Below are 22,371 nucleotides of genomic sequence, written 5' to 3'. Positions count from 1 at the left end.
TGCAGGTGGTCTCCAAAAGCCAGTGGAAAGCCACCCCCTCCCCCTCTAGGCTGTGCTGGCCCTGAATGGCTATCCATCAGGAGGGTGCCGCTCTGTTATTTCCATTTGGGGGAATTTTTAAGAATGTAAATAGCTCCCTTCAGCTCATCCTTCTGGGGATATGAATGAGTCCTTGGTTTTACTGAATTGCAGTTTCCGGCAAATTACCTTCCCTGGTGCCATAAGACCAAGATTTAGTGACTGAGCACAAAAGAAGAGGGAAAAAGAGAAGTGAACTCTAGGACACACCCAGACAGAGGAAGAAGGCAGCACATTAGAATGCTACAATCCCACTAGTCCACAGTGTGGTCTTTCTTTCCTGGGAGCTGCCCTGCCTGGCCTGGCCCACCTCCTGCAGGGCAGCAGTCGGGGGCTTCTCTTCCCCCAGGGTACCCAGCCCCGCTACCACGGCTGCCCGCTGAAGGCCAAGTACCAAGACGGGTCCTCTCCTCCTCAGACTCTGAGCCATCAGGAGCACCTCTGTAGCCATCTCGCGGGTAATCTGGATGATCCTGCTCCCCCCTTCCACGCCGCCATCCTCCGGGAGCAGCTGGTCCGGCTCAGGGCCCAGCCAGGCCAGGGGGCCTGTGGAGCCAGGTGCTGGGCTGTGCGGCTGCTCCTGCCAAAGGACAGGGTACAGCTAATGAGACTCCAGATGCTCAGGCCTTGAAACTCCTGTGCTGCTATCAAGGGCCCTCTCGCCACTTTTTGAAGAAGGGTGGGCGGAGCGCCTGTGTGGCCCAGTCGGTTGAACGTCAGACTCCAGCTCAGGTCATGATCCCATGGTTCGTGAGTTCAAGACCCAAATCGGGCTCCCTGCTGTCAGCGCAGAGCCCGCTTCAGATCCTCTGTCCCCATCTCTCGGCCCCTCCCCCACTCATGCAGTCTCTCAAAAATAAAAAAACATTAAAAAAAAGAAGAGTGGGAGTCAAGAGGTCCCTCCCACCCTGCTGATTCCCCACATGCTGGCACCTCCAGGCAGTTTACTCCACGTGGGTAGGGAAACAGTGAATCCCTGTTCCTCCAGGCTCTGTTCATCCAGAAACCTGGCATGCTGGGATCCCAGTACGGTTCAAATACCACCTGTTCTCTCCTTCTGTCAAGTTTTAGGCCTTACATGGGAGAATTTACAGCTTCTTGAGGAAATGCAGGAATCCTTGAATGTTCTAACTTTGGGACCCAGACACTTTCTCACCAATCATTCTACATGAAAGCACTTTACAGTTCTGATATGAATACTTAGGAATTCTCTCCCATGGACTTCCTTGTTAATTTTCTAGTGAGAAAGAGAGCTACTGCTGGCACCCAGAAGTGGGCAGGGCATTCAGCACTAGGCCTGGTGATTTTTTTATTGGACCAGGTGATTTTTTTATTGGACCCTTCTTGGAACCTCCCCTAAGCCTTTTCCAGACTCTGGAATTGAGACAAGTTGTTCTGGCTTGGAGGCGAATCCAATAGCAGAGGATCAAGAGTGGCCTTGATTTCTCTCTGCCTCGCCTGTCAGATCCTGAGCTCCTTAGGGCAAGGGCTGTGCCCTAGGTGCAGGTGGGAAGGGAACGGGGTGGGAGGGACCTCGGGCCTGCCCCCAGCCCTGCTTTTTCTCCAGTCCCCCAGTGCAGCATACTAATGCCTCAGAAGGGATATAACCGTTAGGTGTCACTGTTGGAAAGGTGTGAAGTCTTGAACATGATAATAAATTCTATCGAAATTGGGAGATACAAGTTCTGAGCCTGATGCAGGCCCCACAAGCGAGATCCTGACCTGAGCCGAAGTCAGAGGCTCGACAGACTGAGCCACCCAGACGCCCCTCTGTGCTTGTGCGTATTGAGGCGTCATCTGGCTTCGCTATCCTTTCTTGTTGCTTCTTCAATTTAATAATTCCCTGCCTCTTCAAAACTGTTCATCAGCCCTCTGTTAGGCGGGTTGGGAATCTGAGGCAAGAGGCCTTAGGCTGTAGGGAAAAAGGCACTGTGTCTGCTCTCCTCCCAACTACTTTGGGAAGAGGGTCCCCTCTCATGGTAATGACACTTCAGGGAGAAAAAGGAAGAGTAAGGGGGTGGGGGCACATGGTCTGATGGGCTTTGTGTTGGGAGAAGGCCCAGGGAAGGGTTTGGGAGGGTCCATGCAGCCAAGCATGAGGTCATGGAGGGGATAGATCGAGTGGTGAATTAAATGCTGGGCTGAGCACGCTTGCTAGGGAATTTCTTGGGCACTGCCAACCTACTTTGGTGATAGCCGGTATAAGTAAATCAGATGTTTGGGCTCCACAATGGCTGACTGTCCTGTCTGGTGCCTTAGAAGGAAATGACTATGTGTGGAAGGTGTTGAACAGACCCAGCGCCCTTCTAATAAATCTTTCTTTTTGCCTGCCCTGCTTCCTGCTGGATCCCCGCCATTTGCAAACACAAGAACCCTGATTGGGACAGGGAGGTAACATCACATTGGTGCAGGCGGCATGAAGCAGCCTGACCCACAGGAGAGGTGCTGTCGGTCACAGCAAAGGGGGACCATTTCCAGTTGGGCCAACGGGGAAAAACTTCACATAAGTCAGTAATTATAGCCACTACTTAGAGGACCCTTCCTATGTGCCAGACAAGTGCGAGTATTTTACATGGAAGCTTTTATTAACTCTCTGCCAGAAGAGTATCAATATTCCCATTTTCTAGACTAGAATCTTGAAGGCCAACGTAGCTAAGAAGCTTCACTGAGGTCTCAGAGCTAGGAAATGCCAGAGGCAGGCACAGCCCAGGCAGTCTGATTCCTGATCTCAGGCTCTCAAAGGCTGTACTGTGCTGCCTGCCAGATGTGAATTACACACGTGGGCACCAAGACAGCTTTTTCTGGAACTTGGCAGTGGCCTTTGGTTACTAGAAAGAGGGCGGTGGTGGGGGAGAAGGAAAGATGCTGGCAGTCCTACCGTGTCCAGGTCTGCTGCAATTGTCCCAGTGACGTCTGGGTCCACAGTGCAGGCCCCCCCTGAGTTCCCTGGGGTGTCTTTTGGGGCAGCACCCCAAGAATCCACACTGCCCACTGCAACAGCTCCTGAGGCACCCTCCTCACAGTGGAGCTGGGGCTGGGCAGAGGCCTGTTCATCCCTGGGCTTCATCACTGTCGTCTCATCACTGGGCTTCAGGCACTGGGCCAAGAGTGCCCAGGCCTTGGTGTGACCACCTTTCCAGGCCTGGAGCTGGGCCATGGCATGATGGGCTTTGGCTGCCCACTCCCACTGAAGCCAGTCCAGGGTGTGCATTCTCCACTCCTCTGAGTGTTCTTGGAGCACTGGGACCCTCTGGGCCACCTCCTGGGTGAGGACAAAAATGCTCTCCAGAGCCCTAAGAAGGTTCTCCTGGCAGGGCCCAGACTCTTGACTTCCTGCCACAATTCCCTGTGCAGCTTGGATACCAGACACCATTCTTTCCAGGGAGCTTTGTGGCCTGGCCTGAGGTTCTTTACAGACAGAGAGCCTTGGATAGAAGGCATCTTGGAAGACATGTTCATAGTCTGCGTTGATGATGCTGAGGTGGCCAGTGAGGGCCTTGGCTTGAAAGGAGAGCTCCAAGCAGAGGAGTTCAAAGCGTGTGGACAGACTGGGAGATGGTTTGGGGGAGGAGGCCAGGATCTGTGCCACATCCAGCAGAGCATCTGTGAGCACATGGATTTCCCTGCACAAAAATGAGACCTCACATTTTATCTGCGCGTCCCCACACAGGAGGCCAGACAGCCTGGCAGCCTCTAGTAGCCTCTGAGAAACAGCTGCTGCCTGGGCCAACTCTTCCTGCAGTCCCTGCTGGTCCTTCACGGCCCGCCGCAGGGGCAGTAAGAACAGGCCTTGTCTCCTGCTGAGTCTCTCCATGCACTGGAGCAGGTCTTGGACAGCCACTGACCATCGAAGGCACCCATCCTCAAAGCTTTCGTCCCATGACGTAGGGGCTTGGAGGCTATCGAAAGCCAGAACCTTGTCCGACAGCTGTTTAGCATGGGTCTGCACCTCCTCCAACCTGCCTTGCATTTGTAAAAGTGCTTCTGGACGCCCAGCTGAGTCAGGGTCCTTCTTACCCCAATCCACAGGCTCACTTTTGGCTGCTAGTTGAACCACTGAGGCCAAATTCTGCTGCAGCTCCATGAACACGGCCATGTTCCCTAGAAGATCACCTGCTGGGTTGTGACAAAAGAGCTGTTGACACAGAGGGTACCAGTCACCAGCCCTGGCTACCAAGCCCTGCCCGGTTTCCCTGGGTCTCCCAGACAGCTGGAGAGCCACTTCCGGAAGCCCACCGGTTCTAGCAGTCGTGCAAGGTTCTATCTCTGTTCCTAGGTCAACAATAGAAGGTGTTAGTGTTGGGATTTCTTGGAGTCCAGGCATCCCCTCTGACCCCAGTGGTCCCTCCCCAGCCAAGGCCTCTTGAGCTGCATCCACAGTGGCGTTTTGTTCCTGCAGGTTGGTGCTAGCTGTGGTCGCTGCCTGGTGGCTCTGGCTCTCTACAGCAACGATGAATTTGCCGATGGCTGGTAGTGGAGGGTCCCCACTCTGTAGATGCATGTCAGGAATCAAAGGGTGGGAAAGATTGTTCCTCAGTGGATAGGAGATGCCTGAATTGCTTTCCCCCAACCCAGGTTCTCCCTGGTGTTCCAGTGCAGGAGTTGTGGAGTCCTGGAGGCTGGGGAGAATAAAATAAGGTTGTTCCTTAGCAGTGTCAAACCTTTGGACTTGGTCCCGAAGCGGGCTGAGGATATCTGGGTGGTTAGTCCCATCCAGCCCTTCTTGGATGCTCTGGGCTGAACAGATCAGATGTTTTGCCATGGTTAAAAATACTTCTGTGTCCTGAGCACTGTGCCCACCCAAACAGCACTCAGCAGCTGCACTCAGGAACAGGGAAGACTGCTCCAGCTGCTGGATCAAGACTCTCAGGCCATTCCGGAAAATGGGATCTCGATCTTGGTCCACATACCTGCTCATCACCTGCACTATGTGAGTGGCCCGACCCTGTAAATATGCCACAAGTTGGGGAAAGTCTCTGGAATCTCCCTTTCTCAAAGCCCATCTAAAGAAGTCCAAGTGCTTGGTCATTTCTTGAATGGTACCACTCAGTAACTCAGGATATTGAGAACATCATCAAAACATCCAACAGGCCTTCCGATGCCCTGGTCCATGCCTGAGCAGGCCTGCAAGGCAGCTGGGCTCCAGTCCAGACCAGATCCTTGTGGACTTTGTGAGAAAGTTGCTGCACTCTGACCACAAGCCCCAAAGGCCTGCCATGGTGACCTCCATGTCTTTGCCAGTTTGTTGTCGAGGGCAGCAAACCAAGACCAAGTGAGCCACTCTAAGCATCTGCTTGGCATGGTCACGGAAAGCAGCAAGGAAAAGCTGGAGATTCTTTGGCAAGGCCTGGCCATCGCACAGGGAGCTGACTGGGCGAGTGGCCAAGGCGGCCTGGACCAGTCGTTGAAGAGGGCTTTGCGTGTCAGTGAACGTGTCCAGGATTCTGGCTGCAGCAGCCCAGAGCGGACCCCTTGGCACAGGGCTCCAGTGGCGGCCTGCAGATCCGCACACTCCTGCCCGGGTTCCAGGCTCCCGGAGGCCCGGCCTTTCGCCGGATGCCTGTCGATCCGACCCAGGCGCCCGGCGCTCCGACAGCTCCAGCAGCTGGCCGCAGCGGGCCACCAGGCGCAGCCTCTCCGGCGGTGCGGAGCAAGCGGCCAGACGCATGCAGGCCACACTCGGCCGCCAACAGGGCGTCTAGAGGGCCGCCCGCGCCATGCGCTCGTACCCGGGCGCCGACAGAAGCTCCCGCAGCCGCCGCAGGCGCCAGGTGAGCGCGCCGGTCTGGGCGCTGGCCGCTGGGGCCGCGGCGCTGGGCTCCAGCTGCGCCAGCAGCTCGCCTAGGGTCTTCCTGGTCTGGGCCAAAGTGTGGCGCTGGGAAGCGGCCAGCTGCGGGTCGCAAGGGCGCTGCAGGTGGCCGCGGGCGGCCTCGAGCAGCGCGGGGACACAGCCCCGCAGCAGGCGGCCGGCGTGGTCCAGGCGCTCCCCGGGCCCGCGCGCGGTCAGGCGGCCCAGGCGTAGCAGCGCGGCGGCCAGGTCGGCGAAGGGGCCGCGCAGCGAGGCCGCGTCGTCCGCGTCCTCCAGCGCGTCCAGGCAGGTCAGGCACCAACCCGCCGCCCGCACTATCTTCCTCGCCATCGCCGCGTCTTCTAGGAGCAGGACCTGTATGGGCAGCCAGGGGAAGAGAAGCTTGAAAATGCTGGCATGTTCCTGGAGCGATAGCAGAAGCAACGGCAGCTGCTTTCCCTCCCCACCCCCCCCCCCCCCCCCCCCCCCCCCTCCACCCCCTGCCACCCCCTTCACCACCCATTCAACCTCCTAACCCCCCTGTTTTACAAAAATCCCCAAGGCTAAATAGTATAGGAATGTCAGGGCCAAAACAACAACAAGTCATCTAGGAGCGATGTTTAAGGAAAAATATTTGGCCCTAACTGAATACGTGAGGCTTCCTAACTTTGACCCACATTTAATGTGGGGTCCAACTTGGTTTTGGATTGAATACCCTCCAGGTCAGAAGAGGTACACCAACTGCCTTATTGGGAAACCCACGTGTTACCACAAAGTGTTCAGGAAGGATTTACTATTTGGACTGAGGAGATGGAGGCTGGAAAGACTGGCCTGTCCAGAAGTGACTCTGAGAATCTTTCCTAGCCTGATTTCTACCCCTCCTGGATGGCTCTATTCATCCCCTGCAACAGAGCTGGCAACCCAAACCACTTCCACGACCCTCCCTTCTTCCCTCTGCTACTCCCATCAGCAGGGGCCCAAGCCCTATGGCTTTGCCTCTCTATGGGCTTTGTCCCCATTTCCAATCTCACTTTAATGAGGATCTGTTCAGTGCCAACACTCCTCATCCCCTCCCACCCACACACCCCACACAACAATATCCACATTATGAAAGCTTTAATGATGAATGCTGTAATACTGTGATAATATATATAGATCCTAACAGGGAACAACCTAAAAGAGTTGTGCCATATGGTGGAATGTTCGGAAAATGGGGAGTCTTGGAGCGGCCAAGCGGCTGGTCTAGCTCGGGAGATCTAACAGCAGAGGTTTTTCACTTTTGGAGCGGGTTTTGCCAAATAGGTTGAGACATGCAGAGGTTTCAGCAAATGTTCCCCCACAGCTCCTGGCCAAGGGCAAGGTGAAAAGTGAGTCCCTCAGTGATACCTTCTTATTAGGGGGTTGATTGCCAAGTATGGGGATGAGGTGCCACACATGGGTTTAAGACCACAGACCCTAGGGGCGCCTCAGTGGCTCAGTCAGTTAAGCATTTGACTTTGGCTCAGCTCATGAACTCGTGGTTCATGAGTTCGATCCCAGCATCGGGCTCTGTGCTGACAGCTCAGAGCCCGGAGCCTGCTTTGGATTCTGTGTCTCCTTCTCTCTCTGTTCCTTCCCAGCTCACACTCTTGTCTCTCTCTGTCTCAAAAATAAAGACTTTAAAAAAAAACTTTTTTTTTAAATTTTTTTTTAACGTTTATTTATTTTTGAGACAGAGAGAGACAGAGCATGAAGGGGGGAGGGGCAGAGAGAGAAGGAGACACAGAATCGGAAGCAGGCTCCAGGCTCTGAGCCATCAGCCCAGAGCCCGACGCGGGGCTCGAACTCACAGACCGCGAGATCGTGACCTGAGCTGAAGTCGGACGCCCAACCGACTGTGCCACCCAGGCGCCCCAAAAAATTTTTTTTAAAAGACCCTAATTTAGTAGCTCCCCATGGCAGCTTCCACACTTAGCATTTATTAAATTGGTAATGAACTCTGTGCTGTGATCCTGCCGGAAGCTTGGGCAGAGGTCTCTCTCTGCAGGGGCATCCACTGTGGGAATGACTTGCCCCATCCATGCTTCCCAGCAATGAGCTATGTCCAACCAACCAGCTAGCCAGTCTGATACCAGCCTCACCTTTGTGGTGTCCACCAGGATCTGCTGAGCTGTAGTCACTAGCTCCTCCTGGTGGCTTTGACATCCCGGCTGAAGATGGAGCTTCTGAGCCACCAGCACGATGTTCCTTCCAGACAGGACCAGAGACTCAGCAGTAGGCCTCATTTCCTCCCAGAGCCACTCCTCCTCAGAGTCTCCTGCCAGCCTGGACAGACACATTTCTAGTCAGAATTGCCAACATACAGTGATACAAAAAAATATACCCATAAGGAAGTTATGATACATAGAATTTAGAGTACTGTGAAGCCCTTAAACTGGTGACGTAGGTCTGTATTTATGGTGATAGAAGCCTCTCCAAGACATAGTGTTGAGTAAATAAAACCAAATTATAGAATGGCATGCATGGCAAGATGTGATTTGTTTTCAGTTATGTACAGATCTACATAGAGAACTCTCTCTCTAGAAGGAAAATCATCAAACTGTTTTTTTTCTTGGCATGTAAAAATATGTTTAATTACTTTTTGAATTGCTCTCATTTTCTCTGCTGCAATGAACATGTATAAATACTACAAAAGAAAAAAAGCCTCTTTTTGTAAGAAAGAAATATCTAGAATGTCATTTCAATCCATGTTATCAAGAGGAGAGATTTTGCATAACACAGATGTCCACAGCAACTGTCTTCATGTGATGGAAACACTTCTCTCTCAAGAGTAATCCCCAATCATGCAAAACAAAACAAGAAAAGTCCTCTGCTCCCTTATGATTATCCTTTGGAAAGGAGGCTGAGCTCTGTGCCTTTGGAATTGCAGGCTGAGAAGACACAGGAGTGCCAGCTAATCACTGAGAAGCTCCTCTCAGCTTTTGGTCCCTTATCTAGTGGCAGCCAGTTTCAAAGCCCCTTATCCCAGCCGGCTCCCAACATCCCAGCTACCCTCATGTGAAATATCCCTTGAGTTCCCAGTACACAGAATCACACAAACCAAACGACCCCGCAAGGCAAAATGCTGACACACCAGGGGTAAAGGGAAGAGGGAAGGAATGTATGACAGCTGCCTCCCTCCCTTACTTTACGTTTAATTCCTCTTGGAGAATTTGCACACCAGCTGCAGTGGACGTGCCCGTAAATATGACCTGCCACATCCTGGCCGCTGCTCAGTGGCAGAACTGGGACTTCCACCCACGCAGCTGGACTTCCTGGGTTTTCTCATTTCTCGATGTTAAACAGGAGGGGTACCTGGGTGGCTCAGTAGGTTAAGCATCTGACTTGGGCTTGGGTCATGGTCTTGAGGTTCGTAGGTTCAAGCCCTGCATCAGGCTCTGTGCTACGGTGTGGAGCCTACTTGGGATTCTCTCTCTCCCTCTCTCTCTCTCGCTCTCTGCCCCTCCCCCACTTGCACTCTGTTTCTTTCAAAATAAATAAACTTTAAAAAAAAAGGAGAGGAGAGAAAACTGTCAAGGATCAGGGCTGTATATGTGAAAGGAGGCTGTGGAGTCCTGTGTTAAGGCGATTCAAATGACTATGCCCTAATAGGACCTTGAGTACAGATGCTTCATACAGAGAATGTCAGCAGACACCCCACGGTGACCTGCTGGACTTCCCCACGCTCCTCCCTCTTCCTTGAGACTTGTGAGACATTCTTCTGTCCTCCCCTTGCCCCTCACTCCCATCCCTGCTTTCAGATTTGGCTGAGATCATTTAATGTTATTCATTTGAAGCTACCGTTGGAATTTCCCTCAGCATTGTATCTTCCCTTCCTAGAATTTTGACTATTAAGCATTCCAAGATATTGTCCTGTACAAAGGTCTTTTCTTCTTCATCTTCCCTTACCTTGAGGTCTGGTTTCTGCTTGTGGGTTAGTGTTGTTTATCCTTATTTTCCTTGATCTTCTTGGTTTTTGCAGTTGGGGTACATGGTGGTAAGAGTGACTACATCCTTGCACATCTGCACTATATACATCCTTCCTATGCTCAGGGGAACGGAATGATGAGGGGCCATTCTATCTGATGTGACTTTCCTCTTGGCTGCCCACAGACCCGATTCCAGCACCTGCTGGCCTCCAGAGTTACAGGTGTGAAATCCAAATACCAGTCCAATTGATTTTCCTTTGTAAGTAATTCATTTTTCTTGTGTCTGAAAGCACTTAGAGTTCAGGAATTTTGACATGTTTTATGTGTATCTTTTCTCCTTAGCCTCACCAAGAACCACAGGGGAGCAGTTTTTGTGTACAGACTTGGGTCATTAATAGGCTCAGGGAAATCTTCTTCCATTATTTGTTTAATTACGTCCTCTCCTCAATTTCTTCATTTTTATCCTTCTAGAAGCCCCATTATTTGCAAAATGGGTCTCTTGGATCTGTCCTCCAATTCTACTATTTTTTTTCTTTAAAAAATTTTTAAGGTTATTTATTTATTATGAGAGAGAGAGTACAAAGTGGGGAGGGTCAAAGAGAAGGAGAGACAGAATCCCAAGCAGCCTCCACACCATCAGCACCAAGCCCAATGTGGGGCCTGAAATGATGAACCTCGAGATCATGACCTGAGCTGAGGTCAAGAGTCTGATGCTTAACTGACTGTGCCACCCCTGTTTGTTGTTGTTGTTGTTGTTGTTGTTGTTGTTGTTTTCATGCATGATTTCTATCTGCTTTTACTCTCTGGTTTGAATTGTATTATTGATGATCTTTCAGATCATGCTTGGAGTCATAATTACCAACATTCTCAACCTTCTGCTTTAAGCCATGAGGGTATCAGACTAAACTTCTCACCAAGAACAGATCTAAAAGATGGATAAAGTAGTTTACTAAACCCAGAGGGCAGCAGAGACAGCCAGGACTTATTCCTGAGTTAACAGGCCACGAGGCAGAAAAGCCATGCACAAAATGGTAGCTACACCACTTCAGCAATCTTAACATGCTGAGAAGACAAAAATTAGAGTTTGGGTCTCGTTAATGTGAAGCAAGCCTGAGGAACACCCCAGGATTCCAGCTGTGACCCCCAAAGGCCACACCCCAGGAATAAGAACAAACGAGAAATAGATATCTTTTCCCAAAGACTGAAATTCATCTTGAATCATCTCAAGGCTTCAATTGGATAAGCATGACCTTTCCCTACATTAAATGCCCACCAGAATATATTAAATTTTCTCTAGAAGGAGGCAATGCTATATAGAAGCACTAAAACTTTTCATTCATAATGTACCATATTTAATTTTTTAAAATTTACTTTGAATGATAGTGAGGGAGAGAGAGAGAGAGTGCACACAAGCCAAGCAGGGGCAGGGGGAGACGGGGAGAGAGAACCCCAGGCAGGCTTTGCACTGTCAGCGCAGAGCCTGATGTGGGGCTCGATCTCATGAACTGTGAACCAAAATTCAGTCAGAAACTTAACCAACTAAGCCACCAAGGCACCTCTGTACTGCATTTAATTTTTAAAAATTACCTCCCACATGAGAAAATAAAGGTGGCATCTCAAATTATTTGGGGAAAAATAGACTTCATAATAAACAGTGCTTGGAGAACGGAATGCCATCTGGCAAAACATAGTGAGACTGCTATTTCAAGATATACACAAAATTGAACTCTGAATGGATTAGGGAATCTAATATGAAATCAAAAACATACAAGTACTAGAAAAAAACATAAGTGAATGCCTCTTTAATCTTGGTATCAGGAAACCTTTGTAACTATGATTCAAAATTCAGGGGTGACTGGGTGGCTCAGTCGGTTAAGCGTCTGAATCTTGATTTTGGCTCAGGTCATGGTCTCACGGTTTGTGGGATCAAGCCCCAAGTCAGGCTCTGCACTAACAGAGTGGAGCCTGCTTGGGATTCTCTCTCTGCTCCTCCCATTCTCTCTGCCTCTTTCTCCCAAAATAAACAAACATTTAAAAAAAATACATGTTTAAAAAATTTTCTAATTTTTAAAATATTAAATATTAAATATTATATTTAAATATTAAACATTAATAGAAAATATTTAAAATGTTTTCTAATATTTTTGAGAGAGAGAGACAGAGCATGAGCATGGGAGGGGCAGAGGGGCATGAGCATGGGAGGGGCAAAATTAAAAATTAAAAAAAAATTTTTTTTAACGTTTATTTATTATTGAGAGACAGAGCATGAGCATAGGAGGAGCACAGAATCCAAAGCAGGCTCCAGGCTCTGAGCTGTCAGCACAGAGCCCGATGTGGGGCTCAAACCCACGAACTGTGAGATCACGACCTGAGCCGAAGTCATTCGCTTAACCAACTGAGCCACCCAGGTGCCCCTAAAAATTTTTTTTTTATGTTTGTTTATTTTTGAGAGAGAGACACACAGAGTGTGACAGGGGAGGGGCAGAGAGAGAGGGGGACACAGAATCTGAAGCAGGCTCCAGGCTCTAAGCTGTCAGCACAGAGCTTGACACAGGGTTTGAACCCATGAACCATAAGATCATGACCTGAGCTGAAGTCGGACATTTAACTGACTGAGCCACCCAGGCACCCCCCAAAAATACATGTTTTAAAATCAACCAGCATGTGGGGAAACACACAGAATGAAACATGAACAGGAACAAATAAATTTAACTGGTTACTAAAATTGTCAGAATTCTAAAATGGCCCCCAAATTCTCATCCCCTGGTGCACACAGCCTGTATAATGGTCTCTCCTTCCTTACATGTGAATAGGGCCTATGAATAGGATGGAATGTCACTCTATGATCGAGTTATGTTATATGGAAAAGGAAATTTTTTCAGATGTAATTAAGGTCTCTAATCAGTTGGCTTGAGTTCATCAAAAGGAGGGTATCTTGAGTGGGCCTGACCAAATCAGGTGAGCCTTCAAAAGAGGGTGTGGGTGATAGATTTGAAGCAGCAAGGACACTCTTTGGTTGGCCTTGAAGAAACAAACTGCCACATTCTGGAGAGGGCCGTGTGTCAGGGCCCTGGTTCTGCAACCCTAAGAAACAATTCCACCGCAACCAGTTAGCTTAGAAAAGAGACCCAAGCCACAACTATTGCAGCCCCCGCTGACACTTGAGTCACACAGCTCACCCAGCCTGCTGAGACCCAAAGCAGTGGACCAGCTGCCCCAGGCCCAGTCTCCTGACCCACAGACACTGTGAGATAATAAATACGTACTGTTTCAAGCTGTGGCAATTTGCAATGCAACAGTACAAAACTATTATGATTACAAATGGATAACATGACAACTCTGAAAGGGATTGGGAAGAAAAAGAACTAACCTAAGTAACTTTGCAGAACAGTATTTTTCCTGGATAAGGTCAGACTAAAAACAAAACAAATTACACACAAATACTGCCCTCTAGTTAGTCAATTTGTTTCTCATATGGCTACAGGTTAAGTTTGCAACTTTTTAATGTGTACACTAGGGCTGAACAGATAAGTGGACATATTTTGGATAATGAGAGCCAGGATTCTCATGTTGGAGAAGCTACAAAGAAAGGGGAAGGCAAGAAAGAACCCTGTGGTATTAGACTGGAACTGGAGATAACAGTACGAGATAGATACATAGATAGATAGATAGATAGATAGATAGATAGACAGATTTACACAGATATTTTTTATATGAATTAAAAAAAGGAAAAGGGAGAGGGGCACCTGGGTGGCTCAGTTGGCTAAATGTCTGACTCCTGATTTTGGCTCAGGTCATGAGATCATGAGATCAAGGGGTCATGAGATCAAGCCCTGCGTCAGGCTCTGCACTGAGTGTGGAGTCCACTTAAGATTCTCTCTTTCTCCCTCTGCCCCTCTCTCCTGCTCTCTCTCTCAAAAAGAAAGAAGAAAGAAGAAGAAAAAAAGAAGAAAGAAAGAAGAAAGAAAAGAAAAGAAAGAAAAGAAAGAAAAGGGAGAGGGGAGAATAGGATGGGAAGGGAGTGGGAGGAGGGAAGAAAGGGAAAATTAATCAATGTATACCAAGATGTTCATGGTGGTTATCTTTAGGCAGTAGGCTTATGGGCAATTATTTTCTTCCTCATCTCATTCATATTTTCTAAATGTTTATCATCCAATACATTTTTAAGCAAAAGGAAACATATATTGTGTTGACCTTTTCTTGTGGGATCTTCCCTGAAGCCTGTCCTGTTGCCAACACTATTCTGCTGATGTAGCAAGTTCTTTCTGGCTTCCTGAGAGCTTACCCAGCAGAGAGAGACAAGGAAACTTGCCAGCAGAACACTTACCACGTTTTGTACTGATTGCCTCCATTTGGCCTGTCTTGAGAAGTGCCCAAGGAGCTGCCCAGAAAGCCAATGGAGCCAAACCCGAATCAGAATATGAATTATTTGCAGTATTGTCCTGATTGGTGAGCTGGACCATTTCTCATGGTCATGAGCATGGACAATTCTCTTTATAAATCACTTATTTGCCCGGAACAGACAATACAATACAACAAAGGCATTCATATGGAAACAGACAAAAAAGACACTCAGCTTCTCTCAAAATTTTGTGTGCTTTTTTTTTGTGTGTGTGGTTACAAACGCACTGTGTTAAAAAACTGAAGAATGTACAAAAGAGTATTAAATTGCTATAAATTCACTCTGTTCTCAAACTCCTAAGTAAATTGCTATAAATACTCTGGCAAGTTTCTTTCCATGAATGTTTTTCTTTTTATATAATTGGAGTCACACTATATACGGTCCCCGGCTCCATATTTTTTGTATGTGTATGTTCAAATATACTGAACCAAATTTATCAGCTTACCCATTTGTAAGTGTACCATTAAAGTGGCATTAAGTACATTCACATTGCTGTGCAAACATCACCACCATCTATCACTAAGACTTTTTTCATCTTCCCAAACTGAAACTCTGTACCCATTCAACACTAGCTCCCTATCTCCCCTTATCCCTGCTTATCCCCCTGGCAACCATTATTCTTTCTGTCTCTGTGAATTTGACTACTGTACATCCCTCATATAAGTGGAATCACACAGTATTTGTATGACTCACTTATTTCACCTAGCATAGTGTCCTCAAGGTTCATCCATGTTGTCAGAATTTCCTTCCTTTTAAAAATTTTTTTTTCAACGTTTATTTATTTTTGGGACAGAGAGAGACAGAGCATGAACGGGGGAGGGGCAGAGAGAGAGGGAGACACAGCATCGGAAACAGGCTCCAGGCTCTGAGCCATCAGCCCAGAGCCCGACGCGGGGCTCGAACTCACAGACCGCGAGATCGTGACCTGGCTGAAGTCGGACGCTTAACCGACTGCGCCACCCAGGCGCCCCAAAATTTCCTTCCTTTTTAAGACTAAGTCATGATCCACTGTATATGTGTATATGTTACCACATTTTGTTTATGCATTCGACCATTGATGGACACTTTGGTTGCTTCCACCTTTTGGCTCTTAAAAACAATGCCATTATGAATACACGAATACAAATATCTGGTAGAGTCTGTGCTTTCAATTCTTTTGGATATATACCCAGAACTGGAATTTCCTGATCACATGGTAATTCTAATTTTAAGTTTTTGAGGACTTGTGTACAGTTTTGAATCCTTTTTGTTTCTAATTCACTTAACTTTTTGTTTAAAATTTTTAAATGTTTATTCATTTTTGAGAGAGAGAGAGAGAGAGACAGAGAGACAGAGAGAGAGACAGAGAGTGAGCAAGGGAGGGACAAAGAGAGAGGGAGACACAGAATCCGAAGCAGGCTCCAGGCTCTGAGCTATCAGCACAGAGCCCAGCGTGGGGCTCGAACTCACCAGCTGTGAGATCATGACCTGAGCAAAAGTTGGACGCTCAACTGACTGAGCCACCCAGGCACCCCTGATTCACTTAACTTTTGAGCATGGGTATTTTTCCAACAATATTTTTGTAACTTTTTATATAATTTCAAACACCAAAAAGTTGCAAAAATTATAGAACTCCAATATATCCTTCAACCAGATTCACTAATTATTCTCATTTTGTCATGTCTTATTCTCTCTCTTTCTCTTTGTGTATGTGTTTGCGTGTATGTATAGAAAGTTCCAGATACCATGCTCCTTTAGCCCAAAATGATTCAATGTGCATTCCCTAAGAACAAGGACATTCAGGGGCACGTGGGTGGCTCAGTTGTTAAGTATCCAACTCTTGACTTTGGCTCAGATCATGATCTCACAGTTTGTGGGTTCAAGCCCTGAATAGGGCTCCGTGCTGACAGTGCGGAGTTGGCTTAGGATTCTCTCTCTGTCTCTCCCTGGCTTGTACATGCGCATGAGCTACCTCTCTCTCTCTCTCTCAAAATAAATAAATAAACTTAGAAAAAAAAAAAAAAGAACAAGGACATTCAATTTCATAACTACAGAACAATCATCAAAATCAGGAAATTAAACATTCATACAATGTTCTTATCCAATCTAAAGTCAATATTCAAATTTTGCTGGTTGTCTGCACTCTGAGAACACGCATTAAATTTAACTGTCAAGTCCTGTTGTGGGCAGTTTAAAGGTGTCCCAGTCCAAATTCCCATCCCCTGGCTAGTCAATCAAATGTTAATCTGGTACTTCTATGAAGGGGCTTTGCAGGTATAACCAAGATGTAACTAAGATTAAGAATCAGCTGATCTTAGGGGCGCCTGGGTGGCGCAGTCGGTTAAGCGTCTGACTTCAGCCAGGTCACGATCTCGCGGTCCGTGAGTTCGAGCCCCGCGTCGGGCTCTGGGCTGATGGCTCAGAGCCTGGAGCCTGTTTCTGATTCTGTGTCTCCCTCTCTCTGCTGCCCCTCCCCCGTTCATGCTCTGTCTCTCTCTGTCCCAAAAATAAAATAAACGTTGAAAAAAAAAATTAAAAAAAAAAAAAAGAATCAGCTGATCTTAAAAAAGAGAGAGTATCCTGACCTACACAGGTGGGTCCAGTGTACTCACATGAGCCCTTAAAAATAGAAGAGGAAGAAAAAAAAATAATAGAAGAGGAAGGCAGACGGAGAAGTCAGAAGGTTTGAAGTATGAGAGGAACTTGACCTGCCATCGCTGGAGGGGCCACAGGGAATGCAGGCAGCCGGGAAGAGCAAAGCCCAGCCTTCCGCTAATAGCCAGCAAGGAAATGGCTTTCTCAGTCCCATAAACCACAGGGAACTGGATTGGGCCAATAACCCTAATAGCCTGGAAGTGGATTCTTCCAGAGCATCTGCCTAAGAGCCCGACCCACAGACACCTCAATTTTGGTTTGTGAGACCCAAAACAGAGGAACCAGCCAAGGCCACCAACCTCTAATCTGCAAAAATGTGCGACAACAAATTTGTGTTGTTTTGGGTCCCTAAATTGATGATACTTATTACAGTAGGCAGCAGGAAACTAATACACGTCCCTTCGGTCCCCTTTACTCTGGAATAGTTCCTGAGACCTTCTGTCTTGACTACTGACATTTTATGAAGAGTACAAGCCAGGGGCGCCTGGGTGGCTCTGTTGGTTCAGAGTCTAACTCCAGCTCAGGTCATGATCTCATGGTTCATGAGTTTGAGGCTCTACATTAGCTTAAAAATTTCTCCATGTAAAGGAATGCTACAAGGTGTCCCTAATTACAAATGTTCATCAACATTTTTAGCATCTAGTTTGTATTTTATGTCTCACCATAAAGTTACATCATGCTTTACTAGACTGGGACATTGAGCTTATTTCTAGTTTTTCACAATTTTTATTTCTGTGAGGCCAGAAAAATAGCATCTTACCATTTTTATTTGCATTTTGTTGTTTGCTAAACAAACTACTGAGTCTAAAATTATATATATTTTTCATATTTAAAATCCGTTTTAGGGCGCCTGGGTGGCTCCGTCGGTTAAGTGTCCGACCTCGGCTCGGGTCATGATCTCACGGTTTGTGAGTTCGAGCCCCACATCAGGCTCTGTGCTGACAACTCAGAGCCTGGAGCCTGCTTCGGATTCTGTCTCCCTCTCTCTCTGCCCCTCCCCCACTTGTGCTTTGTCTCTCTCTGTCTCTCAGAATAAATAAATAAATGTAAAAAGAAATTTTAAATTTGTTATAATTTCTTCTTTAGTGAAATACCTGTACTTTTCCCACTTTTCTATTTAGGTTTTGGTTTTTTTTTTTTTTCCTGTTGACGAAGTTATGTGTTTATGTTTTTTTTTTTTTCTTTTCTGTGTGCTCTACTGCTCCTGAATGCAGAAACTGTGAACACCTTATTCACTGCTATATTTCAGCACTTTGAATAGTACCTGATACTTTACTAAGGTCAATAAATACTTGTTGAATGAAAGAGAGGAATATTTATGAGTCCTCTTCCTGTTTTAAAGGTATATCTACAGGAATTATTTATCAACTACCATGATAAAGACACTGTACTCAGTGACTTGTGTGGATTATTTCTCATACACTGATGACAGTCGTCTGAGGGAGGTTTCATTATTGTCTCTACCTTCACAGATGAGTCTCCCAGAGATTTCAGAAGTTAGCTGTGGCCAGACAACCAGCAAGTGGTTGGGGCTGGCATTTAAACAGTCAGTCTAGGGGCGCCTGGGTGGCTCAGTCGGTTGGGCATCCGACTTCGGCTCAGGTCATGATCTCACGGTCTGTGAGTTCGAGCCCCGCGTCGGGCTCTGTGCTGACAGCTTGGAGCCTGGAGCCTGCTTCCGATTCTGTGTCTCCCTCTCTCTGACCCTCCCCCGTTCATGCTCTGTCTCTGTCTCAAAAATAAATAAACGTTAAAAAAATAAAAAAAAATAAAGTCAGTCTACCTGCTGCACTTATGTTAATTTTGGGGCAGTGAGGGGCGCCTGGGTGGCTCAGTCAGTGAAGCGTCCAACTGTTAAGCGATCTCACGGTTCATGAGTTCACCGCTCCACGCGGGCTCTGTGCTGACAACTCAGAGCCTGGAGCTGGCTTCGTATTCTGTGTCTCCTCTCTCTCTCTGCCTCTCCCCTGCCTGTGCTCTGTCCTCTGTCTCTCCTCAAAAATAAATAAACATTAAAATGTTTTTTTATAGTCTGGGGCAGTGAAAATGTAAAACTTTTGTTGTAGTGTTCACTCTGTTTCATTTATAGAGTTTGGTTTGTTGTTACAACTAGGCCTTTTATATGAACCCCGGAACTGAATTTAATATGTAAATAACTTGTATGCAAGTTTGTTCATGATCAGGCCCAATGCACTGAATGACAGATAATGCAAGCTATGTTTGGACAACCCTGAAAATGCTTATCGCTGTAACAAAAAATAATCTGTGAAAGAAGAAAAAAAATCTAGAAACCTTTTGATGGGGCATATAATTGGCTTCTTAGTAGAAAACCCAACTAATTCTGAAGTGTTTGTATACTGAAAGTACACACCAACTAATAAGTAACAACCTATGAAGTAGGTTTACTTTATGTTTTACCAATTTATTTTCCCACCTGACTTCCTTTCTGAAAACATTAAGGAGACTACAGCAAGGCTCTAGTTAACCCTCTTCTTCTGCAAGCTTGTCAGAGTAAAGGGCTTGAGTTCTTTGCAATTATTTTTTACCTTTTGGCAACTTGCACAAAGTCTTCACTAGCTTGGGCCAATTCTTCCGCCATCTTCTCCAAACAGGCAAATGCTTCATTTTCCATGTCTTTCTTCTCCATCGAAATGATCAGATGGCAGAGCTGAACAGTCATTGGGGAGATGATTCTCTCAATGGCCTTGTTCTGTATCATAGAGCCAATGTCTTCTGAGAGAAAAGATTCCATCTCTTCTAGTCTCTGAACAGAAGTGTGATGTGGTCTTAGCCCATGCTGACCGACATGTATAAATATTTCTCTGCCTTGATGTTCACCTAATTTTACCCCTACAATGGGAAAGAAATCTATAAAATATTAAAGAGCTAAATGGGGGTAATTTTCAGGACCTTCAAAGTACAGAATATATTGTGGCTTAGCAGCAACATGTAAAAAAGTAAAATAAGGACACATGGGACAGGTTTAGAGGAAGGCAAACAGGATGGAAAACAGACTTACATACACAAACTGTATGAAACAGATAGTTTAACCAATGGTGAATCTAACTACGAAGATATGACTGAGGTCTTCTTATTGTAGAACTAATACAGTAGAGGAAAGAAATATTGTCTTTAATTCTTCGGAGCTTCTCAGAACAAGGAATGAAAGAAAGCCATGTGGCAAGACAAAGTTCTCTCTTAGATTGAATGGGCATCTCAATCAAATTCTCAAAGATCCTAAGAATACTCTTACCTGGGGTTAATAAACTTCCTTCCCTGGATGTATACAAGGCTGAATGACAAGCTGAGGATACCATATGGAAATTTCAAGCATCGTATGGGTGAATGGACAAAATTGCAATGCTGAAATGTTTGATCGATAATTCCAAGAGTGTAGCTTCCCATAGAGAACCAACAAGGCGGTGGGGGAGGGGGGAAGATGAAGGTTTTTGCTTACCTTTATGAGATGATACTTCCCACTCTCTAAGGCAAACAGTAGACCACGGAATCACTTAGATGTAAGGAATCCAGTTTTTTGTCTTTTGTTTTTAACCAGGCAGCAGGAATCTATTTACATCCACGCGACAGTTCAAGACTGTGGCAATCGCCCAGCAACTGTTAGCTGCTCTGCTACTGACGTCACAGGCGGATTGCTGACAAACATCTAATTTATACATGGAGCTATGGAAGATCTGCTGTTTCTGCAGTATTTAAAGTCATGCTTATTCAAAAGAATAAGAACTAGACTAAACTATGAGGAAAAGTGAACTGTTCTAATCAATCCAGTCATAAAAATAAGATTCAACTTTGAGTCTTCAGTCAGTTTTGTTGTGGGGAATGAAAAGGAAATCTGGCACCAGGGCTAATGAAAGGCAGACGATGAATCATTGAGCAGTTTAATTAACTTGGCTTCTTTCTAGTTCCCTCGTGTGGGTTTTCACAAGGGTTTGTTGAGGGAATATTCTGGCAGTTTCTTGAGAACAATAAAAGGAATAGGGCTTAAGCTACAGGAAAAATAGACTTTAATTCATATTAGGTGTGTACTGTTTTCAGATGTTTTCCACACATCAACTCACTTATTCCATGGAACAACTTAATTGTTATGAAAAGTTTCACTTCATTAGTGAGGAAGCTGAAGACTGGGGTGTATGAATGGTGCCAAATCTTTGAGAACGATTTCCTATTCAGATTATTAGCCATCCCCGGACTTTCAGTAAGTTTCTAAAGATTACAGTGTCTGAGTTGTGTCTGGTCAAGAAAACAGAAATGACTCTAGGTATTTAAAATGGAGGGAATCTGGGGTTGCCTGAGTGGCTCAATTGGTTAAGTGTCCGACCTCAGCTCAGGTCATGATCTCACAGTTTGTGAGTCTGAGCCCTGCGTCAGGCTCTGTCTCGAAGCTCTGGAGCCTGGAACCTGTTCTAGATTCTGTGTCTCCCTCTCTCTCTGTCCCCCGTCCCCATTCATGCTCTGTCTCTCTCTCTCTCTCTCTCTCTCTCAAAAATATTTTTTTCTCTCTCTAAAAAATTTTTTGTAAATGGAGGGAATTTGGTTCAAGGAATTAATTACAAAAATGTTGGGAAGGATAGTGATTGAGGCACGATTTCTGGTAACAGTTGAGTGAAGAGACTGTCAAATTCTCTTCCCTAGAAGCAACTGGAAATATGGGATGGAACTGCCCTAAAACAACCATTTCAGCACTCTGGAAACTGACCAAATGCATACAACAATCCAAGGTGTGTTTATGCTTGAGTACTTGCTGGACTTTGTGAAGCTCTATGGAGTTCTACTATGCGGCTGACTCCACCTATGCCATCAACATGGGGCTCTACGAGGGAGGGAAGTCCATGAGGACCAGCAGCTTCTCTATTGCCTTCTCTATTGCCAAACTGGCTCACCCAGTTTGGAGCAATGGGTGAAGACACCCAGGATCGTTGTCAGTGAAAGTGATTTCCCAGAGGCAGGAGAGTCTGTCTATTACAAGACATACTATCCTTCAGCCTATAGGGGAATGGCACTGGATGGTAATTCAAATCAACAGAAAGCAGTGAAAAATTTCTATACAGTTACTTACATAAGGAATTATCAAAACCATACATGCATTTTTTCTCTTAACAGATTTAAAAATATAAGATTATGTAAAATAACAATTATAACACTATATTGTTGGGTTTACAAGAATAAAAGCATGAAGGAGGGGATGGAGAATAGAACTACATTAAAGCAAATTTTCATTATTTTACCAGGATTAAATTAGTACTGAGCTGAAGCAAAGTTTTTTTTAAGATGCACTTTATAATCCCAAAAGCAAATGCCAAGAAAATAACTTTAAAAAATACTAAAAGTAGGGATGCCTGGCCTTCTCAGTCAGTGGAGCATGTGACTCTTGATCTTGAGATCATAGGTTCACGCTCCACATTGGGTGCAGAGATTACTTTTAATAAAATCTTTTTACAAAAATACTAAAGGTAATCAACAATGAATTAAAATTGCATACTAAGGGCAGCTGGCTGGCTCAGTCA

The 22,371-nt window shown here is 46.2% G+C and overlaps 1 protein-coding gene across 1 annotated transcript; it reads right to left on the bottom strand.

The window, feature by feature from the left end:
• Positions 1-5,776: 5,776 nt before the first annotated feature.
• LOC115511270 lies at positions 5,777-20,396 on the bottom strand. The gene is made up of 3 exons (XM_032592782.1): positions 19,396-20,396; positions 7,987-8,170; positions 5,777-6,241 (listed from the first exon to the last, which is right to left on the bottom strand). The coding sequence occupies exons 1-3, from the start codon at positions 19,599-19,601 to the stop codon at positions 5,777-5,779; spliced, it is 855 nt and encodes a 284-aa protein (XP_032448673.1). The 5' UTR covers positions 19,602-20,396.
• Between the last annotated feature and the right edge of the window lie 1,975 nt (positions 20,397-22,371).

This window comes from Lynx canadensis, chromosome A3 (genome assembly GCF_007474595.2).
Source record: "Lynx canadensis isolate LIC74 chromosome A3, mLynCan4.pri.v2, whole genome shotgun sequence".
Taxonomy (NCBI): Eukaryota; Metazoa; Chordata; class Mammalia; order Carnivora; family Felidae; genus Lynx; species Lynx canadensis.
Note: the sequence above shows the minus strand (reverse complement) of the source record. Positions and strands in the feature narration are given on the sequence as shown.